We start from the raw sequence: 27,034 nt of genomic DNA on the forward strand, positions 1-27,034 counted from the left end.
CCAAAAATCCCAATAATTCCCACAGCAGGATGAGTGGACAGTTTTCAGATGGGTTGTCCAGCCTGCCTGTGCTCAGTAGGGAAGTTCATGTTCCCCACAGCATCCCTGGCTGGCAGGGCACAGGGACCTGCCTGCAGCAGGATAACCCAGATTTGCCTTTTCCTGCAGGCTCTGAATGAGGAAATTGTGAACAGGAAGAAGAACGTGGACCAAGCCATTAGAAATGGACAAGCTCTCCTGAAGCAAACCACAGGTAACACAGAGGAGATCTTGGAAATGTGGGGGGTCTGGGAATCCATCCTCCACGTGCTTTTCCTTGGGAAGTCCATGCTCTGTTGGGTGGAGCCTTTTCTCCCTCAGGTCTTCATTTCCTTTTGGAAACTCCCAGAGTAGCTGGTTTGCATCCAGGCTTGGATGCTAAGCCACAAACACTCCAGCTTAGGATTTGCTTGGTCCCAAAATCCCAACCTCCCAGCCTGGGGAGCCGGTGATTCCCAGTGCTGCTGTGGGGATGCTCAGTGCTGAGGGAGGCTTTTCTCACTGCAGCCAGCTGCTCAATCACATGGAAAAGAGGTTAAAAATACCCCCAGCCCTCTCCTAACACTGCTTTCCCAGACTGAGCAGTTGTGGCTGTTGCCACGTGGGTGTGAGTTTATGTTTATGAGTGGGAAGAGAGGTCGGGGCGCTGCGTTTCCTTCAGATGTGGTCTGCTCAGAGCAGATGTACAGCCCTGTGTCCTTGTGGGAGCTGTGGAGCAGGAAGAGGGATTACAAAGGATTTGGCAGGCAGCTCTGTGTCCTCTTGGAAACAGCAGCCAGGGGTGAACTGACCCTTTTTTCTTGGAGCTGTGACACGTTGCTGAGAACTGAGTTGGGGTGGCTTTGGGGCTTGTGACAAAACCAGGCTTTGCAGAACACTTGCATCCCATCCCATCCCATCCCATCCCATGGATCCCATCCCATCCCAGGGATCTCATCCCAGAGATCTCATCCCAGAGATCCCATCCCAGGGGTCCCATCCTATCCCAGGGGTCCCATCCCATCCCATCCCATGGATCCCATCCCAGGGGTCCCATCCCATCCCAGGGGTCCCATCCCATGGATCCGATCCCATCCCATCCCAGGGGTCCCATCCCATCCCATGGATCCTATCCCATGGATCCTATCCCATGGATCCCATCCCATGGATCCCGTCCCATCCCATCCCATGGATCCCATCCCATGGATCCCATCCCATGGATCCCATCCCATCCCATCCCATCCCATGGATCCCATCCCATGGATCCCATCCCATCCCATCCCATGGATCCCATCCCATCCCATGGATCCCATCCCATCCATCCCATCCCATCCCATCCCATCCCATCCCATCCCATCCCATCCCATCCCATCCCATCCCATGGATCCCATCCCATCCCATCCCATGGATCCCATCCCATCCCATCCCATGGAACCCATCCCATCCCATCCCATCCCATGGATCCCATGGATCCCATGGATCCCATGGATCCCATGGATCCCATCCCATGGATCCCATCCCATCCCATCCCATCCCATCCCATCCCATCCCATCCCATCCCATGGATCCCATCCCATGGATCCCATCCCATGGATCCCATCCCATCCCATCCCATGGATCCCATCCCATCCCATCCCATCCCATGGATCCCATCCCATCCCATCCCATCTCATCCCAGGGATGAGGTGGATGTTATGCTGGTGGAAGATATCAACTCTTAGTAAAACCAGGCTGAAGTTGCATTAAAACAAAGAAAAGTGAGGCTGAAATTAAAAGGGGGAGGCACAGACCAAGTGGCTCCTGAAGCCTCCTGGGGTGGCTCCTGAGGCCCCCAGAGCCCAGCACCATTTTCCCCCTGCTGCAGGGGAGGAGGTGCTGCTGATCCAGGAGAAGCTGGATGGAATCAAGACGCGCTACTCCGACATCACCGCCGCCAGCTCCAAGGCTCTGCGCATGCTGGAGCAGGCCCGGCAGCTGGCCACCAAATTCCAGTCCACCCACGAGGAGCTCACGGGGTGGATGAGCAAGGTGGAGGAGGAGCTGGCCTCCAGCGGGGCACAATCCCCTGCTGGAGAGCAGATCCCCCAGTTCCAGCAGCGGCAAAAGGTGGGAGAGCAGCAGGGATGGTTTGTTCTCTGCTTTGGGAGGCTGGGGAGGAGCTGGGGAGGACACACGTGCATGGGTGCCTCCCACAGGAGCTGAAGAAGGAGGTGATGGAGCACAGGCTGGTGCTGGACACGGTGAATGAGGTGAGCAGGGCTCTGCTGGAGCTGGTTCCCTGGAGAGCCCGGGAGGGGCTGGACAAGCTGGTGTCGGACACCAACGAGCGCTACAAGCTGGTCAGTGACACCATCAGGCAGAGGGTGGAGGAGATCGATGCTGCTATCCAGAGGTCTCAGCAGGTGAGTGAAGAACCCCTGCAGGGTTTGCTTGGGGAGAGCAGCCAGGCACTGCTCGTCACCCGTGGCAGTGGGAGGGATGGCAAGCACCAAGGGTAAATCCCATCAGGAATGCCAAGGAGTGGACCCCAGCAGCAGCTGTGGCAGCAGGGATGGCAGCTGACCTGTCCTGGTGTGTGGTTTTGGGATGGGATAACTCTGGAGCAGCACTGTGTTATCCTGGCTGGGAGCTTCTGCCTGCAGGGGTGATGTGGATGGTGTGAAACTGGTGATGGGTGACTGTCAGAGCTGGGAAAACATCATCCTCCACTGGGAGAGCACAGGGATTTGTTCCAGGCCAGCAGTCCTCCCCAAAAGGACTTGTCCTGCACAAACTGGAGGCTGTGGAGTGCTGGGAATACCTGACCTCACTCCATGGAGGAGCAAAGGAAATGCTCCTGTTTGTAGGGATGTCCCTTTCCCCGCAGGCAGGGAGGGTGTGGGGAGAGGTGACTGCTCCAGCTTGCCCCAAAACCAGCTGCAGGAGCCATGAAACCCGAGCCCCACCCCAGTGTCCCCTTCTCCCCACACTGGGGTGGGGTGTTGGTCCCTGCTGCGTCCCTCTGTCATTCCCACTGTCCCCAGCACTGACCACTGCCCCTCCTCTCCCCTGTGCCAGTATGAGCAGGCAGCTGATGCAGAGCTGGCCTGGGTGGCTGAGACCAAGAGGAAGCTGATGGCTCTGGGTCCCATCCGCCTGGAGCAGGACCAGACAACGGCTCAGCTGCAGGTGCAGAAGGTCTGTGTGCACTCCCTGATGGGTTCTGGGGGGTGGGCAGCAAGGAGGGATGGTCCAGCTGGGTCATGGGATGCATTTTTGGGGCAGCAGCTTTACCCTGGGGTGTGCAGTGCTGAGCTCAGAGCAGCAGGAGAGATGCAATGTTTGTCCTCGAGATGTGAAAGGAAAAAAAAAACCACACAAAGGAAAAAATTGCTGTAAATCATCCAAGTGTTGGGCTTCCCAAGGAAAAAGCTTCCTGTCTGTTCACAGGAGCTTGATGGGTGCTTTGCTTTGGTCTCCCCATGGCAGCCTTTCCTTGTGGCCACCAGAGCAAGCTCTGCCAGGGTCTCACCGGAGCTGGCAGCAGGAAGGGTTTAGAGAAATGTATCTATTGATTAATGAGGGTGGTTTCCATTTGCTTTTTGCTCATTGTTCCCTGCAGTGAGGGACTCCACAATTCCCTCCCAGCAGCCAGACATGGAACAAAGAGGTGCTGGAGGGGTTGGGGTGGTTTTTTTTTTCCCTAAGTATCTTTGAGATGAGCTCATGCCTGAAAGAACGTGCACTTGAAATGAACGGCCCTTTTCTTCCCTCTGCCTGGGCAATCAGAGCAGCACACAGGCTTATTGGATTTAAAATTAAAGGGAAAAAAGGAAAATAAGACAATGTTACAAGAGAGGGGGGACTGAACCATCGAGCATTAAGTTAAATTGAGCTCAGCTTCCCGCTGTTAATCTCGTGGACCTTGGGAATGGCAAAGTTATTGGTGGATGCAGCTCTGGAGAGCATCATTTTGTGGGGTAACATTCACTAACAAATGGATGATGGAGCTTTTCCTCCACTGAGGACCTTGGGTGTGGGTTATACCTCATTTTAAGAGCTGTTTTCGGGTCTTTGAAAGAGAGAAGTTGGTGTAGATGAGGAAAACAGGCAGGAATCTGCACTCCCAGCCAGACTTTCAGTTTGCCACAGAATGCTTGCGCTGAGTTTTGCAGGGTCTCTTTGGCAGGAGGATGCTGTGGATGGGCTGGGGGGAGGCTGGGCTCAGCTCTGAGCTCTCCCCTTTCTCTTTTCAGGCGTTTTCCATCGACATCATCCGGCACAAAGACTCCATGGACGAGCTGTTCAGCCAGCGCCACGAGATCTTTGGCACCTGTGGTGAGGAGCAAAAAGCTGTTCTCCAGGTGAGCCCCCTCTGCTATTGCCTGCAACAGAGAGGGCAGAGAGGCCAGTCCTCAGCCCCTGCACGGGCTGGAGGAGTTTAAAATCACTCCCTCTTCAGTAACTCCCACCAGCGTTAGCAGAAATCTCTTTACATTTATGACTCTCCTTTATTGCCTGTTTTTATTGCAAGGTTTGGGGATGGGGAGGGGGAGATTCCCGAGGCTGCTTTAATTGGAATTACAACGTGGAAGGCCACCAAAGGCACCTCCTTCTCTTCCAGCTCTCAGCGTGGAGCTGGCCCTTTTCCTGGGCCCTTTTGCATCCCTCCCCATAACTCTCCTCCCTATTTTTTTAGGAGAAAACTGAGTCCCTGGTGCAGCAGTATGAGGCTGTGAGCCAGCTCAACTCGGAGCGTTACGCCCGCTTGGAGCGTGCCCAGGTCCTGGTCAACCAGTTCTGGGAGACCTACGAGGAGCTGAACCCATGGATTGAGGAGACCCAAGCCCTCATCTCCCAGCTGCCACCCCCAGCCATCGACCACGAGCAGCTCAAGCAGCAGCAGGATGACATGAGGGTAAGAGGATGCAGAGTCTGCACCTCCTGTCCATCCACAGAGGGCAAGAGCACCTTTTTCTTCTGAATTTTCCTTCATTTTCCCCCCTTTTCTGTTCTTTTTGGGGAGTTTGCTTGTGTTATGCAAGAGTGCCACATGAAAATCCCTTGTTATGCTGGAGCGCTCCTTACCAAAATTCAGCTTGCTTCCAAGGAAACCTGGCTGCTTTTGGATCTCCTTCCTGCTCGTGGCAGGAAAAAAAAACCACTTTGTGCTTTTAGGGCAGAGACTGCAAAGCAAAAAATTCCCAGTGGGGTCCCCTGTGGAGCTGTGGGGAGGGTCAGAGGCTGGGGAAGGACCCGTGCCAGGCACTGTGCCATAGCCATGTTGGGAAGAGCTGAGTGCCATGTGCTTGGCAGATGCTGGGGCATGAAATCCAGGGTGTGAGTTCTTCCCAGATACCATCCCTGCTCTGGGAGTGCTGTTTGGAATAAATAGGCAGCAGCTCGCAGCGGATTTCTAAACAAATGTGTTTTTTTTTTTTTTCCCCTCCCTCTATTCCCTAGCAACTGAGAGAGTCCATCGCTGAACACAAACCTCACATCGACAAGCTGCTGAAAATTGGGCCCCAGCTCAAGGACCTCAACCCCGAGGAAGGGGAGATGGTGCAGGAAAAATACTCCAGGGCTGAAGCCTTGTATGCCAAGATCAAGGAGGAGGTTTGCCAGCGGGCCCTGGCGCTGGACGAGGCATTCTCACAGTCCACCCAGGTATGCCAGGGAGGTGAATCTTCCTCTCACAGCCCCCTGGGAGAGCCACGTGCTCTGGAATGTGGTTTTCTTCCCCCTGTAAAATCCCTTTATAAGGTATAAAGTGGTCAGGCACCTCCAGGGTAGTTTCCTGCAGAGGTGTTTGAGGCTCCACGCAGTAAATAGGGCTGTAAATTTTTACAACCTCAGTAATGATGCTGGTTCAAAGGGGCTTCTCTGGCATCCAGCCAAGGTTGGAAGGGCCTCTTGAAAGAGCTTGGAGAGATAATTTTCAGTTGTGATAAGCTGTGAGTGCAGTGAGCAGCCATGGGATGCTTTGTATGGGAGAGGGAAAGGATGTCAGGATGTCTCTGGGGTCTGGGCATCTCCTGAGGAGGTGGGTGAGTGCAGGAGGAAAAATAGGGAAGGAAAAGCAGAGGCTGGAGGTGCTGAAGTCCAGACAGGGGTGAAGTGCTCCTGCTGCTGAGGGCTGATGACCCCCAGCTCTGTTTCATTTCACCCCGTGTTACCGTGGCGCGGTTGGTTTTTGTCACGTCCTGGGTGTTTATTTTCTTAATTCCTGTATTGTGTAGTCACTTCTCTTGGTTTGCACTTGTATTAACTCCGAGTTTTTCCCCCCCTCCACATTCCCCTCCCCTCTCATCTCTCACTCCCATTGTGGAATGTGTTGTCTGTGTGTGTTGCTGCCTGTGCCCGTCCTCCCCACATGGTCCCATTTCATTCTTGTGTTGACTGCGCCCCACCATTGCAGATTTCGGAGGTAAGCAAGTCCCCCCTCCACAGATGTTCATTTACCCTCCCTGGCCTGATTCTTTTTGACACCCAGACTTTCATTTCTGGTCCATGCACAGCTCAGCAGAACTTGCTTCAAATTTAACGCCGGGGGTGGGGCTGGAATCCCATTTTTTGGGATGGCTTTGGTTGCGTTGCTGCCTGGTCTCAGCTTCTGCTGGGAATGCTTCCTGCAGGGCAGAGGTTTTGCTTTTGGAAGGGTTCACACTGCTCCAGCTGGATGTGCTGGCTTGCTCCTGCTTGTTGGCTGAGCCAGCCTGTCCTGATCAACTTTGCACCAAGAGCCCCAGCCCCTCTCTGCTGGGAGAGCCTGGGGTTTGGTGGGCACCTGCACTGGTGTGCTCCCAGCAGGAACTGGGAGAGGGACAAGAGCAGTCCCAGTGCTGAGCTGTCCTTCCCACCAGCAGAGACAGTTTGGGATCTTTAAGGCCAAAGTTGACTTCTCTCTAAAAAAAGCAGCAATGAACCCTGCTAGACCCCCTCCCTCCCTCCCTCCCTCCTGGCTTTCTGGTTCTGCTTCTGAGGCTGCAGCTCCATGGCAGCTCCTCCCCACCCGCATGCAGCTCCTGCTGAGCCTGAAAACTGTGATGGGTTTCCACTGGCCTTGCACCACCTGGAGATTCCCATCAGCACCAAACACGGGCGCTTTTCCAGCAGCATTTTTTGCCTGGCTGTTCCCTCAGCCAGCACTGAGGTTTTGTGCCCAGCCTCCAAAACAGAGGCAGCAGCAAAAAAAGCGAATTTTCGGGGCGCCGCCGTGTTTGGGTGACAAGTGCTGGTGGTGGCTCTGTGAGTGTCTGTGGTGCTCTGGGGGCTCTGCTGGAGCAGGGCAGGTGTGAGCAGGAGGCTGCAGGGGTGGCATTGCTGCTGCAGGGGTGGCATTGCTGCTGCAGAGGTGTCCTTGCTGCTGTCGCAGGCGCTGTCCGTCCCCTCTCCGGGGCGGCGCGGCGCTCGGGGGGCCCGTGGCTCACGCTGGTGGCTCTGCGGTGTCACTTTGTCCCCTCCCTCCTGCCCTAATGGCTTTGCTCCTCTCCAGTTCCACGACAAGATCGAGCCCATGCTGGAGACCCTGGAGAGCCTCTCCTCCCGCCTGCGGCTGCCGCCCCTGATCCCCGCCGAGGTCGACAAGATCCGGGAGTGCATCAGCGAGAACAAGAACTCCACGGTGGAGCTGGAGAAGCTGCAGCCCTCCTTTGAGGCCCTCAAACGCCGTGGGGAAGAGCTCATCGCCCGCTCCCAGGGAGCAGACAAGGACCTGGCAGCCAAAGGTAGCTCTGGGTGGATTGAAGCGTCCAATTTCTCCCCAAACCATGGCTGGCGAGGCTTTGATGTCACAGGGATGTGTCTGGGAGGTGCTCCTGGCTTTAGGAGGAAGGATGAGTCTTCTGGATGGATTTGGGAGGTTCTCCTAGACTTAGGACCAAGGTTGAGTCCTCTGTATGGATTTGGGAGGTTCTCCTGGCTTTGGGACCAAGGATGAGTGGGATGGGTGGATGGGTGGATGGATGGATGGATGGATGGATGCACCTGCTTCCATCTGGAACAGACTGAGTGGCATCAGTCAGAAGAGAAAAGAAGCATTTGTGGCTTCTCAGCCCAGCTGGCCTCTTGTTGGTGGCCCCTGGGACAGGATTTGTCGATGTTGCTTCAGCATCTAATGGAGGGGAGGGACATGCCCCAGCACAAAAAGCTCGTCAGCACGATTGGCACTAATTGGCACCTTCCTTGGCAGATCAACGGGCAGCTCATGCACTGAGTGAGCAGGGACTTCATGCTAGAGGTGGCCAGAACAGAGGTTTGTTGGAGGGAGAGTGTGTGGGCAAATTTGCCCCGAGCTTGCACATAAATAAAGGCTTTTCTGCAAGCTGGAGTTTCTCACGTCCCTCAGAGTTAATGCTCTGATAGCCCTGGCCATCTTTATTGCCCTCTGGATATTCTGTTGGCTGTTCCTGAGTGTTTTCAAAATGCTCTTGCATTGCCAAAAGGTTTCCTTCTTCACTGAATACTTTAATTTCCTTCCACAGTTATCCAGGACAAGCTGGATCAGATGGTTTTCTTCTGGGAAGACATCAAAGCTCGGACTGAGGAACGTGAGATGAAGTTCCTTGATGTCCTGGAGCTTGCAGAGAAGTTCTGGTACGACATGGCAGCGCTCCTGACAACCATCAAGGACACCCAGGACATTGTCCACGACCTGGAGAGCCCAGGCATTGACCCCTCCATCATCAAGCAGCAGGTGGAAGCAGCAGAGGTGAGGCCCGTGGGGCTGCTCCTCAGTCTGGAGCTTGTCTGTCTGCCCTCAGCTTATCTGCTCAATTGGGAAGATCTGAGATCCTGGCCGTGGCCAGAGGTAAATCAGTTTTGTAGGCAGTCAGTCAGATTATGAGGAGTTATTTCCACTGCGGTTTGCAGCTGCAAGGAAAAAGCCAGAAGTGGATTTCACATATCCTTCACCTGAAATCACATGATCTGCTGCTGTTTTGGGAGGCACACGGAGCTCTGTGTGGTCAGAGCTCTGTGCCCACTTGCCTGGAGTGATGTGGAAGCTTGCAGGGCTCTGCTCCCAACCCAAGCCAGAGGCTGGCTGGCTTGGGAAGAGGATTTTTAGATTTTGGTCAGAGCAGAGATAAGTGCTTGGATTTTTCTGTTGCTGGTTGCTTCAAGTGGCAAAATCCACTTCAGGTGGGTTTGAGTTGGCTCAGGCCTTGAGGAGCAGGGATGTTTCTTTATGCTTTGCTAACTTTAGCCTTGCTGCTCCCTTTCCAAAACCATTCTCACTCTGCTTTGTACCTTTTGAACCTCAAAACCCTCACTCCTGTAAACACACATCTCCTGTCAACAACATCTTCAGCCAGGACAGTTCGGGCTCACAGCTAAATACAGATGTGCTTATTTTAGTCCCAGAGGTGGGAGCAGAGCAGGGTGGTGGTGACAAAAGTGGCCACCTGCTCTCTGTTGTGGAAGCTGGCCTGTGAGCCAGCACGAGTTGTCTGAAGAAGAAGCTGCTAAGGTTCACATTTACCCCTGAAAGGAATTCTACCAAGGTTGTTGACATGGAAACTGAGAAGAAGAAAAAGATAAATGAAAGAAACCTGCAGTTGGATGTTAGCTGAAAACAGTGGTGGAGACTGCTTTGTACCAATGAACCCTGTGTTCATCTGTTGTAACCAATGAGTGAAGCATAAACTTTGTGGGAAGGCATAAAAGAAAGCATGCTGTTACAGTCAAGGTTTGGGAAACAAAGAGAGATGAGAGAATTGGATAAATTTCAGAATTTATTATTTCCAGAATTGTTCTGTGTGACCATCTCAACAGCAACACTCTGTTGGGGTTTGGAGTTGGGCTGCTGGCCAAGGTGCAGGGCACTGGAGCAGGCAGGACCCTCCTGCTCATGGGGCAATTTTGGAGGAGGGTTTGATCAAAAAGGTTTTCCTTCTGTGGCTGTGCCCCTGCAGACCATCAAGGAGGAGACAGACGGCTTGCACGAAGAGCTGGAGTTCATCCGCCTCCTGGGCACTGATCTCATCTTTGCCTGTGGTGAGACTGAGAAGCCAGAAGTGAAGAAGAGCATTGATGAGGTAGGGAGAGCTTCCCCTCCAGATGAAATCAGGTGGGAGCAAGTGGGAGCTCTGGCTGTGGAGCCTGATGGGTTTTGTGCTGCACAGATGAACAACGCCTGGGAAAACCTGAACAAAACCTGGAAGGAGAGGCTGGAGAAGCTGGAGGAAGCCATGCAGTCAGCTGTGCAGTACCAAGATACACTCCAAGTAAGGAGCAGGGCTGCTGGTGTGGAGTGGGTGGGCCTTGGGAGCACCACTGTGAGCCCTCTGCCCGGAGCTGTGCTGGGATTTGCACTTCCTTAAAGCAGGAAGCATCTCCTGGGCGAGTGCCTGCAGGCTCTGAGGGAGCCTGAGCTCAGCCAGCAGCTCTGAGGAGGAGCAGATATTTCACTGCCTTGCTCTTCCCAAAGCTTGATTCCTGCTGGGAGCAGCAGGATGAGGGAAGGCAAGAGGGAGCTGGACAGACAGAGCTGCCCTGACAGACGAGTTTCATGGCTGTGGGGTGCTGCAGGGACCATCTTCACCCCCTGACCAGCTGCAGGGGGGACACTTTGCCATTCCCTCACGTTGTCCTTGCTCCTTCCAGGCCATGTTTGACTGGCTGGACAACGCTGTGATCAAACTGTGCAACATGTCCCCTGTGGGCACCGACCTGAGCACGGTCAAGGAGCAGATGAACGAGATGAAGGTACCTGGGAGGGGAGGGAGAGGTTCTGCAGCGCTGCCTCTCCTCACAGAGCTCCAGTGATTCACTCTGCCTCTGGTTTTTGTCCTGCTTGTCTTGGCAGGAGTTTAAAATGGAGGTTTACCAGCAGCAGATTGAGATGGAAAAGCTTAATCACCAAGGTGAACTGATGCTAAAAAAGGCTACGGATGAGACAGACAGAGACATCATCAAGGAGCCACTGACAGAGCTCAAACATCTCTGGGAGAACTTGGGCGAGAAAATTGCTCACAGACAGGTAGAGTGAACGCCTGGGGCTGTCACAGGATCAAACTGGCTCAGGTGCTCCCCAAGCCTTTAAAACTCCCCTTTTCCATCCCTGTCCTTGCCCAGCACAAGCTGGAAGCCGCCCTGCTGGCACTGGGCCAGTTCCAGCACGCCCTGGCAGAGCTGATGGCCTGGCTGACCCACACTGAGGAGCTGCTGGATGCCCAAAAACCCATCAATGGGGACCCAAAAGTCATCGAGGTGGAACTGGCAAAGCACCACGTGAGTATTTCCCCACTCCAGATACATTTTTAGCCCGTTCCCGTGGCAGCACTCAGTTTCTCATGAAGGATTTGAGCTGTTTTGATCCCTGGGAGCAGGCAGGGTGTTTAGGAGAGGTGTCCAACCTTTGCCCAACCTCGTGCAGGTGCTGAAGAACGACGTCCTGGCCCACCAAGCAACCGTGGAGACAGTGAACAAAGCAGGGAATGAGCTGCTGGAGTCGAGTGCAGGGGACGATGCCAGCAGCCTGCGGAACCGCCTGGAGAAGCTGAACTCCTGCTGGGAATCAGTGCTGCAGAAAACAGAGGAGAGGGAGCAGCAGCTGCAGTCCACCCTCCAGCAGGTCAGCAAGAGGCAGTGGGAATACCCCCCTGTGCTCTGGGTGCCACTTTCCCCTTTGTTTTAGGGAGAAATAAAAGCGGGGAAAGAGTTGGGGCGAGACTGGGATTTTTTTATGGAAGTTTTTCTGTAGCTGCTGTGGTTCAGTGCCTGCCCAGAAGTGCCCTGGGGACCAGGCACACCTGTGGCTTGTGGACACACCAGTTTCACCCTCCTGAACACGCTGGCACATCCAGCTCTGCCTCTTTATCTGCTTTCAAAGCAAGCACAGCCTTACCCCTGGCACTTGATCAATGGTGGCTGATGTCATCTGATCCGGGGCTGATTCTCTGTTCCCCAACAGGCCCAGGGTTTCCATGGTGAGATTGAAGACTTCCTCCTGTGGCTAACGAGGATGGAGAGCCAATTGTCAGCCTCAAAACCCACAGGAGGTCTGCCAGAAACTGCCCGGGAACAGCTCAATGCCCACATGGTAATTTCTCAGGAGAGATCTTTTTTTTTCTTTTCTTTAAATGCTTTTAATTCAGCAAGTTCCTGTCAAATATCAGCATCAAAACTTCTCCTTTCTGTGTGTGATGGGGAGAACAGGCTGCTCTGGTCTGCTCTTACAGATCATTTTGCTCTTGATGCCTGGAACAGCCATCAGGATGCTTTAACCACCTTCCCTCAGCCCAAAGTGTCACTTTGCTGCTGTCACTTCCCATCCTCATGTTCCCATCACCTGCAGCCTTGCAGCACGACATGTTCCCTCCCTGAGCTTTTGTCTGCCTAACCCTTGGCTGGTGGCTCTTTGCAGGAGCTGTACAGCCAGCTCAAAGCCAAGGAGGATGTCTACAGCCAGCTGCTGGCCAAGGGGAGGCTGATGCTGCTCAACCGCGACGACTCCGGCTCCAGCTCGAAGACAGAGCAGAGCGTGGCCCTGCTGGAGCAGAAATGGTGTCTGGTCAGCACCAAGATGGAGGAGAGAAAGGTAACATCCAGGGAAAAATGCATCCAGCCTTGCCCCGTGGGCTGGCAGCAGCTGCTCCCTGTTTTCCCACACAAAGTTGGGATTTGGGGTTTTTTTTATCCGTTTTCCTTGGTTGTAAAGGTTGAGGCTGTTTCTCAGGTGGTGCTGAGTGTCAAGCTGTTGGCGTGGGGGTTTTTTTGTAGTCATCAGAATTGGTTAAATCACACAGAAAATGAGGGTGAAATGGTGGTTTGGGTTAATTCAGGGAGGTGGGAAGAAGCCTCCTGCAGCTCTCAAAGGCAGGCTTTGTTGGTCACACCAAACCCTCCTCTGAACTGACTCCATCTCAGCTTTTGGCTGGGGATGAGATAAAACAAGGGCCGTGGTGGCCTGGGCCCAGAATAAATCTGCAGCTGCTGCCATCAGAACCTCATCCCCCATCCAGGCAGCCCTGTCCCCACGGAGATCCCTCTCCCAGGAAGCTGAGGGTGACGCAGCTGCTCGTGGGCCGAGGAAGGGCTCCTCTTTCAGGGCCCATTCTTGTTTGGAGAGAAAGCCTTGCCTTTCAGTGCAGCCCCCTCCCCTTGGCAGGGCCGTGGCGTTCCCGGGCTGGGGTGATGAGGTTCCTGCTGCAGGGACACAAAGGCTGCCTCTGTCTGCAGATCAGAGCTCTCACCCTCCGTGTTGTGTTTTTTCCTCTCTTTTCTCTCCCTCCCTGCTGCCACAGGCGAAGCTGGAGGAGGCATTGGCCCTGGCCACGGACTTCCAGAACTCCCTCCAGGATTTCATCAACTGGCTGACCCTGGCTGAGCAGAGCCTGAACATTGCACCCCCCCCCAGCCTCATCCTCGCCGCGGTGCTGGCCCAGATCGACGAGCACAAGGTACCCAAGGGCTCCATCCCCAGATTGGAGGGGAGCCAGGCTGGCTCCTCACCTCTCCTGAGGCTCCTCCAGGCCACATCCGTGCCCTCTGACACGTGGGACACCCTTTGCTGTTGGCAGGTGTTCGCCAACGAGGTGAACGCGCACCGGGACCGCATCATCGAGCTGGACCAGACTGGGAACCAGCTGAAGTTCCTCAGCCAGAAGCAGGACGTGGTGCTGATCAAGAACCTGCTGGTCAGCGTCCAGTCCCGCTGGGAGAAGGTGGTGCAGCGCTCGGTGGAGCGGGGACGGGCTCTTGATGATGCCAGGAAGAGAGCCAAGCAGGTGAGGGGCGTGGGAAGGCTGTGGCAGAGCCCAGGGAAGGGCCAGCAGGAGGTGCCAGGACCACAGAGGGACTGGGGACACCACCAGGGGGAAGTTTCAGGCTCACTCGTGTTGCTTTGCAGTTCCACGAAGCCTGGAAGAAGCTGATTGATTGGCTGGAGGATGCAGAGAATCACCTGGACTCAGAGCTGGAGATCTCCAATGATCCTGACAAAATCAAGCTGCAGCTCTCCAAACACAAGGTAAAGCTCTGCCAAGCCAGGCTGGTGCTGGGTGGGGTGGAAGGGGCTCTGTTGGAAGGTGAGCAGGGCAACATCTCCTCTGCCAGGACAGGAGAAAAGCGTGTCCATGCCTCCCTCTGCCATGGAAATCTGGGAATCCTCAGAGCCAAGGCCTGGCTTTCTGAAGCAGTTTTGTTTTCTCTCCATTTCCCAGGAGTTCCAGAAGACCCTGGGTGGGAAGCAGCCTGTGTATGACACCACCATCAGGACAGGCAGAGCCCTCAAAGAAAAAGCCTTGCTTCCAGATGACACTCAAAAGCTGGACAATTTGCTGGGAGAAGTCCGGGATAAGTGGGACACAGTGTGTGGGAAATCCGTGGAAAGGTGAGCCCAGCCCCAAGGCAGTGCCACAGGGGGGCCGTGGGGTCACTGGGGTGTGACACAAGGAGGTGAGTTTGCTCGTGGGAGTTCACTGGGGTGTTGGTTTTGCAGGCAGCACAAGCTGGAGGAGGCCCTTCTGTTCTCTGGGCAGTTCATGGATGCTCTGCAGGCTCTGGTGGACTGGCTCTACAAGGTGGAACCCCAGTTAGCTGAGGACCAGCCTGTCCACGGGGACCTGGATCTGGTCATGAACCTGATGGATGCTCACAAGGTGAGAGCAGCTTTCCCCAGCTCTTCTCTGAGTCCTGAGTGGGGCAAAAAGGTGCCCCAAAAGATGCCCAAAATGAAACAGACTTGGGTGTTGGAAGTGGATGACTCCTGAGAGCTCTGGCTTTAATTTAGGCAGTGATTATAGAAATGTCTTCAAGAAAAACTGAAAAATAATGAGAATTGATTTGTCCTCCCCAAGAGCCGAAGAGCAGACACAGAGTTGGTGCTTTGCTGCTTATCCTGCTTTCCTCCAGCAGATAAAAAGGGCAAAAAACAGCAAAAAACGGGGAGAACTTCCACATTCCTGGGAAGGCGACAGCAGTGGAGCTGCCTGACCTTGCTCAGCTTCTGCTGTGTGCATGCAGGTGTTCCAGAAGGAGCTGGGGAAGCGCACGGGGACGGTGCAGGTGCTGAAGCGCTCGGGCCGGGAGCTCATCGACAACAGCCGGGACGACACCACCTGGGTGAAGGTGCAGCTGCAGGAGCTGAGCAACCGCTGGGACACGGTGTGCAAGCTGTCTGTGTCCAAGCAAACCCGCCTGGAGCAGGCCCTCAAGCAGGTGAGGAGAAAACCCACGGTTGGAAATCCTCGGGGCGCTTTGCCGGGCTCCGGGGGAAGAGGTTTTGCCTTCTCCAGGTAGGACACGCCAGCCCTGCGGTGGTTCCTGGGAAGCAGTGAGGTGGTATCAGGCTGTTAGTGGTTGTTTTTCCTAAAAAAGGAGCAGATAAAGGCTGGTTTGAGAAGGGAGGATGGAAAGATCTCACTGAGTGCAGCAGTGATCAGGCAGGCCAGGCCGGTGTTTGCCAGTGTCCAGAGAGACTCGATTGGAGCTAAAAAAATGAAAAAAAACAACCAAAAAGGTCAAAGGCTCTTAAGCAGCTATAACTTCAAGTAGGCAATTTACAGAATAAACTACCCAGGTGCCAAATTGCTCAGGATACAGCACTTGTGCTGTTTTTAAAAACATTTCCTTCTTCAGTGCAGCTGATGCTGAGGGGAGGGAGGTGCCAGAGTGCCCGGCAGCCCAAACCCCAGCCCCAAACAGGGCTTTTCCCCCTTTTTAAGTATTTTTAAAGCCCTTTTCAGCCCTCCAGCTGCCAGGAGTGAATGCAGCAGCCTGTCTGGGGAGGAGGAGGGCTGACAAAAGCCCGTGCTGTTGTTGCTGCAGGCTGAGGAGTTCAGGACAGCCGTGCACATGCTGCTGGAGTGGCTCTCGGAAGCAGAGCAGTCCCTGCGCTTTCGGGGAGCGCTGCCCGACGACGCCGAGGCCCTGCAGGCCCTCATCGACGCCCACAAGGTGAGGGGGAGCTCCAAAACACAACCCAGGGCAAGTTTAGAGAGGGGAGTATCAGTAAATAATTCCTTTGGGGCTTGCAGGAGTTCATGAAGAAGGTGGAGGAGAAGAGGGTGGACGTGAACGCGGCGGTGGCGATGGGCGAGGTGATCCTGGGCGCCTGCCACCCCGACTGCATCACCACCATCAAGCACTGGATCACCATCATCCGAGCCAGGTTCGAGGAGGTGAGTCCTGCAGGGGTGGTTCCAGGCTGGTGGTGGTGCCAGGGGTGGCCACGGAGCGCCGGGTCCTGCTCCAGGTTTCCCACGCTGAGCGGTCACCCCGCGTTTCCAACAGGTTCTCACGTGGGCAAAGCAGCACCAGCAGAGGCTGGAGTCGGCTCTCTCCGAGCTGGTGGCCAATGCAGAGCTTCTGGAGGAGCTCCTGGCTTGGATCCAGTGGGCTGAGACCACCCTGATCCAGCGGGACCAGGACCCCATCCCCCAGAATATTGATCAGGTCAAAGCGCTCATCTCCGAGCACCAGGTGAGCCCCGAGCTGAGCTCAGGACAGGGGCAGGGGAGGGAGGCTTCCCCCAGCTCCCTGGGTGGAGCAGGCACTGCCTTCTCCTGGAATTCCCTATTCCCAATTGGAACAAAACCAACCCTGCCTTCTCCTGGAATTCCCTATTCCCAACTGGAACAAAACCAGCCTTGCCTTCTCCTGGAATTCCTTATTCCCAATTGGAATAAAACCAGCCTTGCCTTCTCCTGGAATTCCCTATTCCCAACTGCAACAAAACCAGCCCTGCCTTCTCCTGGAATTCCCTATTCCCAATTGGAACAAAACCAGCCCTGCCTTCTCCTGGAATTCCCTATTCCCAATTGGAACAAAACCAGCCCTGCCTTCTCCTGGAATTCCCTATTCCCAATTGGAACAAAACCAGCCCTGCCTTCTCCTGGAATTCCCTATTCCCAATTGGAACAAAACCAGCCCTGCCTTCTCCTGAAATTCCTTATTCCCAATTGGAACAAAACCAGCCCTGCCTTCTCCTCGAATTCCCTATTCCCAACTGGAACAAAACCAGCCCAGGGATGATCTCCAGCCCTGGCAAACCCAAGCCAGCCCCGAGCAGCAGCTCAGCCACAATCCCCAGTTGCTGGTGCTTGATGCTCACCTCCCTCTACAGGCCTGTCCCAGTGAGGGTTGGAAAGCAAAAAGGGCTGAAATGACGGAGGGTTTTTCCATCCTTGCTGTGTTTTGACAGTCCTTTATGGAGGAGATGACACGGAAACAGCCCGACGTGGACAGGGTGACAAAAACTTACAAAAGAAAAGCGACTGAGCCTCCCCACGGGCCCTTCATCGACAAATCCCGCAGCAACAGTGAGTCTGCTCTGGGTCCTGTGGCAGGAAATGCAATTCCTAGGGAGATAATTAGCTCTGATTATCAATTAACGAGGCATCCTGCGCTAACAGCCACCAGGAAGGCGGCTGAGCCTCGGCAGGAGGGGACAATCCAGGTGACACTTCCCAAAGCAGCCAGGCTGGGGGTGCTGTTCCTGGGGTGCTTGGGCCAGCACTGCTCCCCTCTCCCTCTCTCTCTCTCTCTGGGATGAAGTTTTGGGGTCTTTTAATGTGGGTTTCTTGAAGCCAGAGTCCAGTGTGAATTCCTGAGTGCTGGGGGGTGTGGGTGTAGAGCTGTCTGTCACCCTGTCCTCCTCCCTGGGGACAGCAGCCAGCAAGGCCGTGGGAGGTTTTCCCTTCCAAAAAACCAAAACACATTTCACTGCTGCTCCTCAGACTCCATGAACATCACCTCAAACAACTCCTCTCCCTTTTTTTTCCCAGGGAAATGCTTGGGGCAGGCTGCTCCCCCCAGCATGCCCATCATCTCCCAGTCAGAAACGAAGAATCCCAGGATAAACCAGCTCTCAGCACGCTGGCAGCAGGTCTGGCTGCTGGCCCTGGAGAGGCAGAGGAAGCTCAACGATGCCCTGGACAGGCTGGAGGAGGTAACAGCCCCTGGCTGCTCCAGGCAGGGTGGGAGCTGGGAGTTCACCCCCACAGAGGTGCAAGAAGCATTTTAAAGCACTGTTGCCCCAGCTCTTACAGACAGTTCCTGCTGCCTTTTCAGAAATCGAATATTCCTAAAATATTAAGGCTAAAAACTCTTTGGTAATTAAGTAATTAACTGCACATTAACCAGCTTTATGCTCCGTATTTGGTATCTGTAGAGTTAATGACAGCCAGGCCCTGCTTTCCTCCTAGTAATTAGTTTAACAATTACTGTCTCTATTTTATCCAACCATCTAATGTCATTTTTGTTTTTATTTATGCTTAACAAAGCAGCTATGCCCAGAAGTGAGTGGTTTTTTTTTGTTTTCTGTTGCTTTTGCTGTAGGTCAGTTCAGTTCCTTCGTATCCATGTTTTTTCTTTGTTGCTTTTCACCCCAAGAATGTTTAGAGAGAGACCAAAAAAAAAAAAACCAAAAAATCCTTAAAATTGTTGTCTTACCTTGGTGTGAGCTGCTTGAGCTGGTGGGGTCCTTTTGGGGCGGGGAGATAAGAAGGGTGTTGAAATTGGAGAGTGTTAGGCTGGGACTTGTAATGCTGGAAGATGAGCAGGAAATCCCTTCTTGGCTGCTCAGAGTGACAGGGAGAGGGGAGATCCGTGCCCAGATTGCTGCTGGCACTGGGAATTCCTCCCTGGCAAGTGCCTGGGGTGAGGAAGCCTCCCCAGAAGGCCGAGCAGACGGGGTGGGTGGGTGGGTGTGTGTCTGTGTGCCTGTAGCTGATCTCCCCTGCCTGTGTGTCCCCACAGCAGCGTGGGCAGCGCTGCATCCCCAGCTCCTGGGATGCACAATCCACCTGCTGGCTGTTGGCTCTGCTGTGTGTCCTGTGCTGGGAATTCAGTTTGGGAAAAGCCCTCCGTGGGGAATTGTCTGGAAAAATCCAGATAAACCTTCCCAGGAGGGCGGGCAGGGAGCGGTGGTGCCGGGAGCTCACCCAGGGGCGTTTTGGGGTGGATCTGTGAGCGCTGCTCCTTTGGGATTTCCCCCACTGACTCTCCCTGGGTTTTCCTTCCAGTTGAAGGAGTTTGCAAACTTCGACTTTGACGTCTGGAGGAAGAAATACATGCGCTGGATGAACCACAAGAAGTCCCGGGTGATGGATTTCTTCCGGCGCATCGACAAGGACCAGGACGGCAAGATCACCCGGCAGGAATTCATCGACGGCATCCTGGCTTCCAGTGAGTCCCTGCACCCAGCCTTGCTGCTCCTGCATGCCTGTCTCTGACTGAGGAGCTCATCCTCTCCTCATTTCCTTCTCCTTCCAGAATTCCCCACCACCAAGCTGGAGATGACGGCGGTGGCCGATATCTTTGACCGCGACGGCGACGGCTACATCGACTACTACGAGTTTGTGGCTGCCCTCCACCCCAACAAGGACGCCTACAGACCCACCACTGATGCTGACAAGATCGAGGATGAGGTGAAGCACCAAAAAAAAGGGGGTGCTCAGCAGGGTTGGGGGTGGTTCAGGCTCTGGGTTGGTAGTGGGGAAGAGAAAAATTCGATTAAAAGAAGATTTTGGCGCTGCTGAGCCGAGTTAATTGGTTGGAAGTGAGCGTGTTTTAGGAGGAAAGGCTGCTTGGGGCTGTTTTTTTATCAGAGCAGTGATTTGCACTGGGGGAGACTCCCAAAATCCTGGTTGCTCACCTCTGGTGTTGCTGGTGGCAGGTCACCAGGCAAGTGGCCCAGTGCAAGTGTGCCAAGAGATTCCAAGTGGAGCAGATCGGCGAGAACAAATACCGGGTAAGGCAGAGGGGGGGATGGAAACCCCCCAAATCCTCCTCATCCTTCCCACCGAGGGAGGGGGCATCACCCAGGGGGTGCCCAGCTTGGCACAGGGTGGGGGACACGGGGTGAGGCAGAGACCTCATCCCCTGGCACTGGCAGAGGTGGCTGGGATGTGTTTTCCCAGCTCCATGCTTGGCCCCAGGGCGTTCCCTGAACTGGGAGAACATAAAAGTGTCCCTGTTCTGGGGCAGGCAGCCCTGGGCCCCTGTGAAATGCTGCATTCACTGGGCTGGAGCCGCCCTTGAAGTTTCCCTCCTGGATGAGTGTACCTTGTGCCTGTGTTTTTCTTAGCTCGCTCCCGAAGAAGGGAGAAGAATTTCCTGACAGGATCTCTTTGTAACCAGCTGCTGGTTGTGTTTCAAACCCTTCACCGAGGTGAAGTGGTGGCAGAATTCCCCCTTTCCTGCCCCAGCTGGGTTTGGGGTTGATGTTCCAGCTGGGAGGAGCTGATCCCCCTCCAGCAGCACCGGCCCCAAGTTCCCAGAGCTTCTCCTTCCCCCCAGATAGCCCAAACCCCCCCAGATTTCTAACTCCTGCAGTTAACAGATTTCATGATTATTGCACTGTTAATCCCATAAATGTTTTTCTTGTTTTTCTTTCCCTTCCTCTTCCTCTGGACTTTCCTCCCCTCTCCCCCTTCCCTCTCCCTCCATAGTTCTTCCTCGGCAATCAGGTACAGTTTACCTCGTGGTGCTGTCTCTCACCTCTGGAATTTTTTTAACTCACCTGTGTGTTGTGATGCTGCTCTGTCCTGTGGTGCTGTGGGAGGATGTGATCTGGGAGCTCTGCTCAGCAGAGCCTGGTACAGAGAAGTGCCACCCCCCCCAAAAAAAAAAAAAAAAAAAAATTGGGCAGGAAAGAGAAAAAATTCAATGGAAAAAAGCAGAATTTGGCAAAAGTGCAGATTTTTCTCTCTGGGATCCTCCCCTGGATTTACTGGGGGTGTTCATGGTGGTGAATTTTGGTCACTGGATGTGTTCTCCTGAGGGGCACAGCCAGCCCAGGGGGTACAACCTGCACCAGGCTCGGGGTGGGTTTGGACTGCAATCACCATGGAATGAGAGTAATCCTGTAGGACAACTAAACCCTCATCCCTGCTGCTCCCACTGAGTAACTCCTCCCTGGGGCAAGGCTCCCCTCCCAGAACCTGCATGCATCCTGAGAGTGTTGGGACCTGAGATAAGCCCAGCCCCCTTTGGAACAGGGCTGGAGCACCCTGTGTCCCTCTGATGTCCCCACTGCCCCTGCCCAGATTAAAAAAAAAAGCTTCTTTTTCACATGCAGTGATGGTGCCCACCCAAAAAGGTGCCCCAAAAGATGCCCAAAATGAACCAAACTTGGATGTTGGAAGTGGATGACTCCTGAGAGCTCTGGCTTTAATTTAGGCAGTGATTATAGAAATGTCTTCAACAAAAGCTGAAAAATAATGAGAATTGATTTGTCCCTGGGGTTGGCTCTTGAAGGACACCTCTTGGAGAGCCTGGAGAGAAGGAAAAAGTTTCCCTGCTCCCTTCCCTGCCCGTGAGCACAGTGGCAGCTCTTTAACTGAGACAAGGACACCTTGGCAGGACCCTCGAGCAGGGAGATCCACCAGTGCTCCAGGTCCCATATCCCTGTGGGGCAGAGATGTCACCTCCTGCCCTGACCCATCCCAGACATTTACATTCTCTGTTTTCATTGAACCTCTTATTTTTTGCGTCTCCATCCACAGAAAATGCTCCTGTTTGGGTTTTTTCCCCTTTTTTTTAATCATTCTGGAGAGTCTTGCCTCCAAAACCTCTTCTCCTGTCTTCTCATCCCAGCAGGTGCTCTGCAGACCTGGGTGCAGAGCTGCCACATCCAAGCCAGGCTCTCCATGTCCCTCCCAGGTCTGGCAGACACCCAGGAGCCTGGGCTTGGGTCTCCAGGAGATTCAGGGGAGCTTTATAAACACGTGCTTTTGATCTGGGGTGCACTTTTTTGATACCACAGGCATTTCAAACCACTAATGAACATCGCAATCACTAATCAACATTGCTGGGGACTCCTGCCTGGATTCCCATCACTCTGCACTCACCCAAACATCCTCACTGGGCAATTGCTGCAGCAGGGGCTTTGTGGCTGGTGGGGTCAAGGCTGAGGCTCAGGGGAATCCCTGGATTTCAGACTTGGTGGTGATCAGAGGTGTCTGGCTCGGCTTGTCCTGCTGAATCAGCCGGCTCCTTCCCACGTGGGCTGCACCAGGAGGGTCAGGGCATTGCCAGCCTCTATTTCCTTCACAAAAAAGGAGAAAAAACTAGAATTCTGGCTGAGAAAACCCATCCAACCCTAAATTCTAAATTCTCCTTTGTTGCTCTAAAAAAATCAGCTTTAAAATTAAAGCATTTGGGTTGGTTGCATCATCTTCAAACCAGGCAGGAAAACTCCTCATCCACTGGGATTGCCTCTCACTTATTCCAGAAGAACCTGTCTGGAGAAGCCTTTAAACTGTGGCAGAGGTGGCTGAAAGCCTTTGGTGCAGCCTGGGCAGGGAAGGAGCCGTGTTGCCCTGCCTGTTCCCTTCCCTGACCTTGTCCTTGCCCCGCAGTTCGGCGATTCCCAGCAGCTGCGGCTGGTCCGGATCCTGAGGAGCACGGTCATGGTCCGTGTGGGGGGAGGCTGGATGGCCCTGGACGAGTTCCTGGTGAAGAATGACCCGTGCAGAGGTAAGGCTTGATGCAATCAGAGTCTTCCCACCCACGGAGGGGAGTTTGGATGCTGTGGCTGGGTCACCAGCGTGGGTCGTTGTCCAGATGGGCAGGAGCTGGAGAAAACAGATCCAAAGCAAACCAAGAGTTTGGAATCACCAGGTTTGGTGATGCTGCAGCTAACCTGGCAGGGTTTATCCAGGGAAAGAGGGAAGGGTTGTGCTTTCCTTGATTTAAGACCTCAGCAAGTGGAGCTGGGGTCACCTCCTCCCCAAAACCTTGAGGTTTGACACACTGGGCAGGACCAGAGCCATGCCCAGGGGACAGAGCAGGATTAGCCAGGGGCAGGCCAGGACTGGAGAGTGCTCCATGTTTCCCTGGGGTCTCTGGGGTGTTAACTGCTTCGGCTGTGTCTTGTTCAAGCTGCTGCATTCACGGCTGTTGCTGAAAGCAGCATGATTTACAGCGAGCTCCAGGGAGAGCCCTCAGGCTTCTCCTGCTCCTCCTCTGCCCTTCATGCTTTGCAGCAGATGTTTTGCAGCGCTGACATCGAGGTTGTTTCTATCCCTTGCTTATCTCAGCCTGGTGTTTCCCTCCTGCAATTGCTTTCTTGGCTTTCTGGTCCATGATCCAGCAGCCAGCCCCGGAATTCCTCGGGTGTCCCGTAAGGCTCCGTGCATGCCCTCGCTCTCTGTTTGAGCACCCCTGAGCATGAAGCACTCTGGCACAGGTCAGCTGAAGCCCACAGACCTTCTCCCTGCTTGGTTGCCCCTTGCTTGTCAAAAGGAGACCCTCCAGCTCTTTGAGGCGTTTGGATGAAAGTTTTTGGAAAAGTCGGTTTTCAACGGCTGGTTGGAAAAGTTGGGAAGGTGGTTTTCTCTCCTTTCTCCCCAAAAAATGCGTGGAGAGCTGTGAGAGAGCAGAATCTCTCTCAGATTCTCAAGAATCTCAACCCTTCAAAGCTGCTTTTGCTATTTTTAAGTCAAAGATCATGTTGGCCGCTGTTGTGACATGGTAAGTTTAAAAGCCATCAGGATGCTTTTGCACAAGTGAGGAACAGAGCATCCCCTGTGAACTCCTGGCCCTGGGGCAGCTTTTCATCAGCCAGTTTCTCAAAGAGCTGATCCATGGTTTTAAGGCAGAGCAGGAGAACCAGGGCCAGCCTTGCTGCTCTCAGAGCCGGGCGTGGGGAGACGCCCAAAGAAGCTGCTCCCAGCCCTGCAGCCTCCTGAGCCCCGACGAGGATGCTGAGTCCCTCCAAAGCTGAGCTCTGCTCTCCTCTCTCCCCTTCCAGCACGAGGAAGGACCAACCTGGAGCTGCGGGAGAAGTTCATCCTGCCCGAAGGAGCCTCGCAGGGCATGACCCCGTTCCGGTCGCGGGGCCGCCGATCCAAACCCTCCTCCCGAGCAGCCTCCCCGACCAGATCCAGCTCCAGCGCCAGCCAGAGCAACCACAGCTGCGCCTCCATGCCCTCCTCTCCGGCCACCCCAGCCAGTGGAGCCAAGGTGGGAGCAGGGGGGAAGCTTTCCCTTCCCTTTAGGGACCGGCGGTCTCCAAAACCCAGATGAGGAGCTGCGGGTGTAGGGAGGAGGAAGGTGGGGGCTTGGGGGCTTGAGGAGGGTTCTAGAAGGAGCTCTTTGGTGTCCAGGTGGGGTGGGGGTGGGATGCTGCAGGTTTCCAGGTTTGCAGCCCAGACTTGGATCCCTGTGGCTCTGCAGGAGGGTCCCCAGTGCTCGCCGTGCAGCCGAAGGCTCCTGGTGCCCGAGGCAGGGCTGTGGTGTCAGGAGGAAACCATCACCCCCCATCTCTCCTCCCCCACCATGTCATCATTTCATCACCTTTTGGGTTTTTCCCCTTTATTTTAATTTATGCAATTCCTGTTTGGTTCTCGCTCCATTTTAGTGCCGTTTCCCCCTTTTTTCCAATCACTCTCCCATTTCTCTTTTTTTTTTTTTTTTTCTTTTTTTTACCACTCATCCCACCTCTCCCCCCCTTCCTTGGCTTTTCCATTCCACAGACTCCACACCACTTCTCTCGATGTTATGACAAACCCTGGTTGATAAACAGTAAAGCGAGCACCCCCCTGAGGGGAATCGATTATTCCGACTTCCAGCTCCCGAGCGCCGAGGTAGAGTATGGTCTGCCAGCCCCCAGGAGCTGCTGGCAGGCTGGAGTGCCCCTGGCACGGAGCCATCCCAAGCCCCGCCTGCTCTTAACGCTTTCCTCCTGGTAGAGCAGCGCTTGTAGCACCGCTAACGCTCCGACTGTTGGCGTTTTTCATCAGTCTCCAACTCGGATTAAAATTGAAATAATCGGCTTCAAAGTCAAGCAGGCTTTCAATTCACCCTCACCTGCTTCCAAATCCTCTCGTGCTTTGAGAAATGTGTTCATTTTCCGAGCTCTATCGGAAAGGGGCCGCGTTTGGGCTTCCCAAAAAATTGAAACCCAGCAGCCGAGTTGAGACTTGAAAATCAGCTGCAGCGCATGCACCGTAAGCACAGCGCCTCAGTTTTATGGAGAGCTTGTGTTTATCACCGTGGTGAAGCACCTCTGGTGTGTCCAGCCACCGCCCTGATGCTCCCAGGAGGATGAATTTGGGCTGAGACTTTGGTTTCCCTAAAGTTTTCAGCCTCCTCGTGGACTTTTCCTGCCCTTGCGAGGGGGTGGTGAGAAGCACCAGGTAGATCCCGGTGGTTCCCTGTGCTGTGTCTTGCTCAGCGGTGCTTCCGTGTGGAAAATGGATTCATTTGGTTCACCAGGAGGTCAGGAGCACTTCCCCAACTGCCCCAAATTGATGCTTGCTGCCTATTTTAAAATAGGATCAAGGATGAGAATCGAAATCTCTGATGATGACGGTGGTACCTTGAAAATCGCGTGTTAATGGATTTTGATTCCCTCAGCTGCCCCTCTCTCCCTGCAGCTCCAGTTTCACCACATTCCAACATTTCTGAGGTTCCCAAAAATCACAAAATCGCAGGGGATGGAGGAAAACCCCTCCAGCTGTGAAATACCCTCTGGGATTTGTGTCCATCTCTCCAGGGATGCAGCACCCCTAAAGCCCCTAGGGCTGGGGTCACCACAGGCAGGCACTTTCCTGCAGCTCTGCCCCAAACCCAGAGCTTTGGATGGTGAACTGGAACTGGAGCTGCCTTTTCCAGCTGGATCCAGGTGCCCTCACCCTGCTGGCACCTTCCCCTGGCTTCCTGCAGCAGCAGTGGGAGCAGAGTTGCCTGTTGTGCTGCTTCAGCCCACACCAGCTGCACTTCCAACATCTTAAAGGTCGGGAAAAGGCACGGCTTCAGGATGCAGCCAGAGCTGAGCTGCTGTGGTTTGTGTCCCTGTCCAGCACTTTTCCAGTCTGGCTGCCTCTGGGAGTGGTGTGGGACATCAGCACCAGGGTGTCCCTGCACCTCTGCCCACAATGGTTTGTGCTGCTCGAGATCCTGAGTTGGACTTGACCTTCCAAAATGCTCCTGAGCTGCTTGGATACTGAAATCCCTATTTTTCCCATATTCCACATTCCCTTTGTGGAGGTTTCCAGCCCAGCTGGTGCTGCCTCTTAACAGCTTCGCTCAGAATTTTCTTTTTCCCAACAAATTCCCTTTCCTCAGCCCGCAGCTCACAAACTGCCATTCCCCTCCAAATTTTCAGCATTTGGGCTTTACCCTTATTTTGTAAACTACTTTTTATATATATATTTATGTATAAACAGCAGCTTGTGCCTTCCCTGACCATTGAGATGGGGGTTCCTTAAATGCCCAGATTTTTGCTGAGGATCTGCTCTGGGATGTGACCTGGGCCTGTCAGGGTGCAGGTGACAGCTGAAGGATGTGCTGTGTGTGCTTCCTCCCAAGGTGACCCCCTCGGCGGGCAGCAAGCTGAAGCGCCCCACCTTCCACTCCAGCAGGACCTCCCTGGCTGGGGACACCAGTAACAGCTCCTCACCAGTCTCAACAGGTGCCAAAACCACTCGGGCAGGTGAGCAAAGGGAAAAGATGGAAAAACTCCCCCCTGGCACCCTGGAGAAAATGAAGAATATTTGGGGGTGGGCGGTGGGGGAGGAGATGCTGGCACAGCTCTGCATTCTGAGGAATTGCTGAAATTTGGGAAGGAATCAACGCTGATGTTGAACCTCCCATCTCAGGGGTGCTGGTGGGGGCACCCACAGAGGGGTTGGGGATTTTGCTGTTGGTCTGGGGATGGGGGAGTGGTGTCTGGAGAGGCTCCCTGGAACAGAGGCTGGACAGAGTTAAAGGAATCAAGTAGGGATTTATTGAAATGCCTTTAATGGAGACACCTTGGGCAGTGCCAGAGCCTGGCCAAGGCTACACCCAAATGGACCCTGAGTCACAAACTTTCACACTTTTATCAGTTTTGGTCCATTTCCATGTTGGGGTTAATTGTCCAATTCCAGCTCCAGGTGATGCAGTCCCACCCTCCCAGGTTGCTCCCCTCAGTTCCCTGTTGTTTGTGCTTTTTGGGGCTGAAGCTGCAGGGCTGTCCTTGGTTCTGGGGCTGGGGATTGATTGTTTTGTGTGACTGAGCTGTCTGACTGTTAACACTTTACGTGGAGTTCTGAGTGACACACTAATGCAGTAGAGAATCTGGAAAAAATAAAAGCTAAAACTT

The 27,034-nt window shown here is 54.1% G+C and overlaps 1 protein-coding gene across 12 annotated transcripts in view; it reads left to right on the forward strand.

Annotated features, from left to right (window-relative positions):
* Positions 1–27,034, forward strand: part of MACF1 (microtubule actin crosslinking factor 1) — a 144,346-nt gene that overhangs the window by 113,865 nt on the left and 3,447 nt on the right. For 6 of the 12 annotated variants that reach the window (XM_059868557.1, XM_059868558.1, XM_059868565.1 and 3 more), the window contains 37 exons: positions 169–253; positions 1,883–2,124; positions 2,214–2,420; positions 3,076–3,195; positions 4,254–4,361; positions 4,697–4,915; positions 5,461–5,664; positions 6,416–6,424; positions 7,493–7,724; positions 8,481–8,707; positions 9,912–10,034; positions 10,122–10,223; positions 10,603–10,704; positions 10,805–10,978; positions 11,074–11,229; positions 11,375–11,572; positions 11,912–12,040; positions 12,365–12,538; positions 13,245–13,400; positions 13,521–13,727; positions 13,850–13,969; positions 14,163–14,332; positions 14,441–14,600; positions 14,965–15,159; positions 15,769–15,897; positions 15,978–16,121; positions 16,234–16,422; positions 17,144–17,261; positions 17,727–17,890; positions 18,966–19,128; positions 19,216–19,370; positions 19,619–19,693; positions 20,394–20,411; positions 22,305–22,422; positions 23,699–23,910; positions 24,423–24,533; positions 26,260–26,383. In XM_059868557.1, coding sequence (XP_059724540.1) covers positions 169–253; positions 1,883–2,124; positions 2,214–2,420; positions 3,076–3,195; positions 4,254–4,361; positions 4,697–4,915; positions 5,461–5,664; positions 6,416–6,424; positions 7,493–7,724; positions 8,481–8,707; positions 9,912–10,034; positions 10,122–10,223; positions 10,603–10,704; positions 10,805–10,978; positions 11,074–11,229; positions 11,375–11,572; positions 11,912–12,040; positions 12,365–12,538; positions 13,245–13,400; positions 13,521–13,727; positions 13,850–13,969; positions 14,163–14,332; positions 14,441–14,600; positions 14,965–15,159; positions 15,769–15,897; positions 15,978–16,121; positions 16,234–16,422; positions 17,144–17,261; positions 17,727–17,890; positions 18,966–19,128; positions 19,216–19,370; positions 19,619–19,693; positions 20,394–20,411; positions 22,305–22,422; positions 23,699–23,910; positions 24,423–24,533; positions 26,260–26,383 — 5,539 coding nt within the window. The remainder of the gene's footprint in view (positions 1–168; positions 254–1,882; positions 2,125–2,213; positions 2,421–3,075; positions 3,196–4,253; positions 4,362–4,696; positions 4,916–5,460; positions 5,665–6,415; positions 6,425–7,492; positions 7,725–8,480; positions 8,708–9,911; positions 10,035–10,121; positions 10,224–10,602; positions 10,705–10,804; positions 10,979–11,073; positions 11,230–11,374; positions 11,573–11,911; positions 12,041–12,364; positions 12,539–13,244; positions 13,401–13,520; positions 13,728–13,849; positions 13,970–14,162; positions 14,333–14,440; positions 14,601–14,964; positions 15,160–15,768; positions 15,898–15,977; positions 16,122–16,233; positions 16,423–17,143; positions 17,262–17,726; positions 17,891–18,965; positions 19,129–19,215; positions 19,371–19,618; positions 19,694–20,393; positions 20,412–22,304; positions 22,423–23,698; positions 23,911–24,422; positions 24,534–26,259; positions 26,384–27,034) is intronic. The other 6 variants (XM_059868563.1, XM_059868568.1, XM_059868560.1 and 3 more) reach the window with 5 other exon arrangements.

Source organism: Haemorhous mexicanus, chromosome 27, assembly GCF_027477595.1.
Source record: "Haemorhous mexicanus isolate bHaeMex1 chromosome 27, bHaeMex1.pri, whole genome shotgun sequence".
NCBI classification, from domain to species: domain Eukaryota; kingdom Metazoa; phylum Chordata; class Aves; order Passeriformes; family Fringillidae; genus Haemorhous; species Haemorhous mexicanus.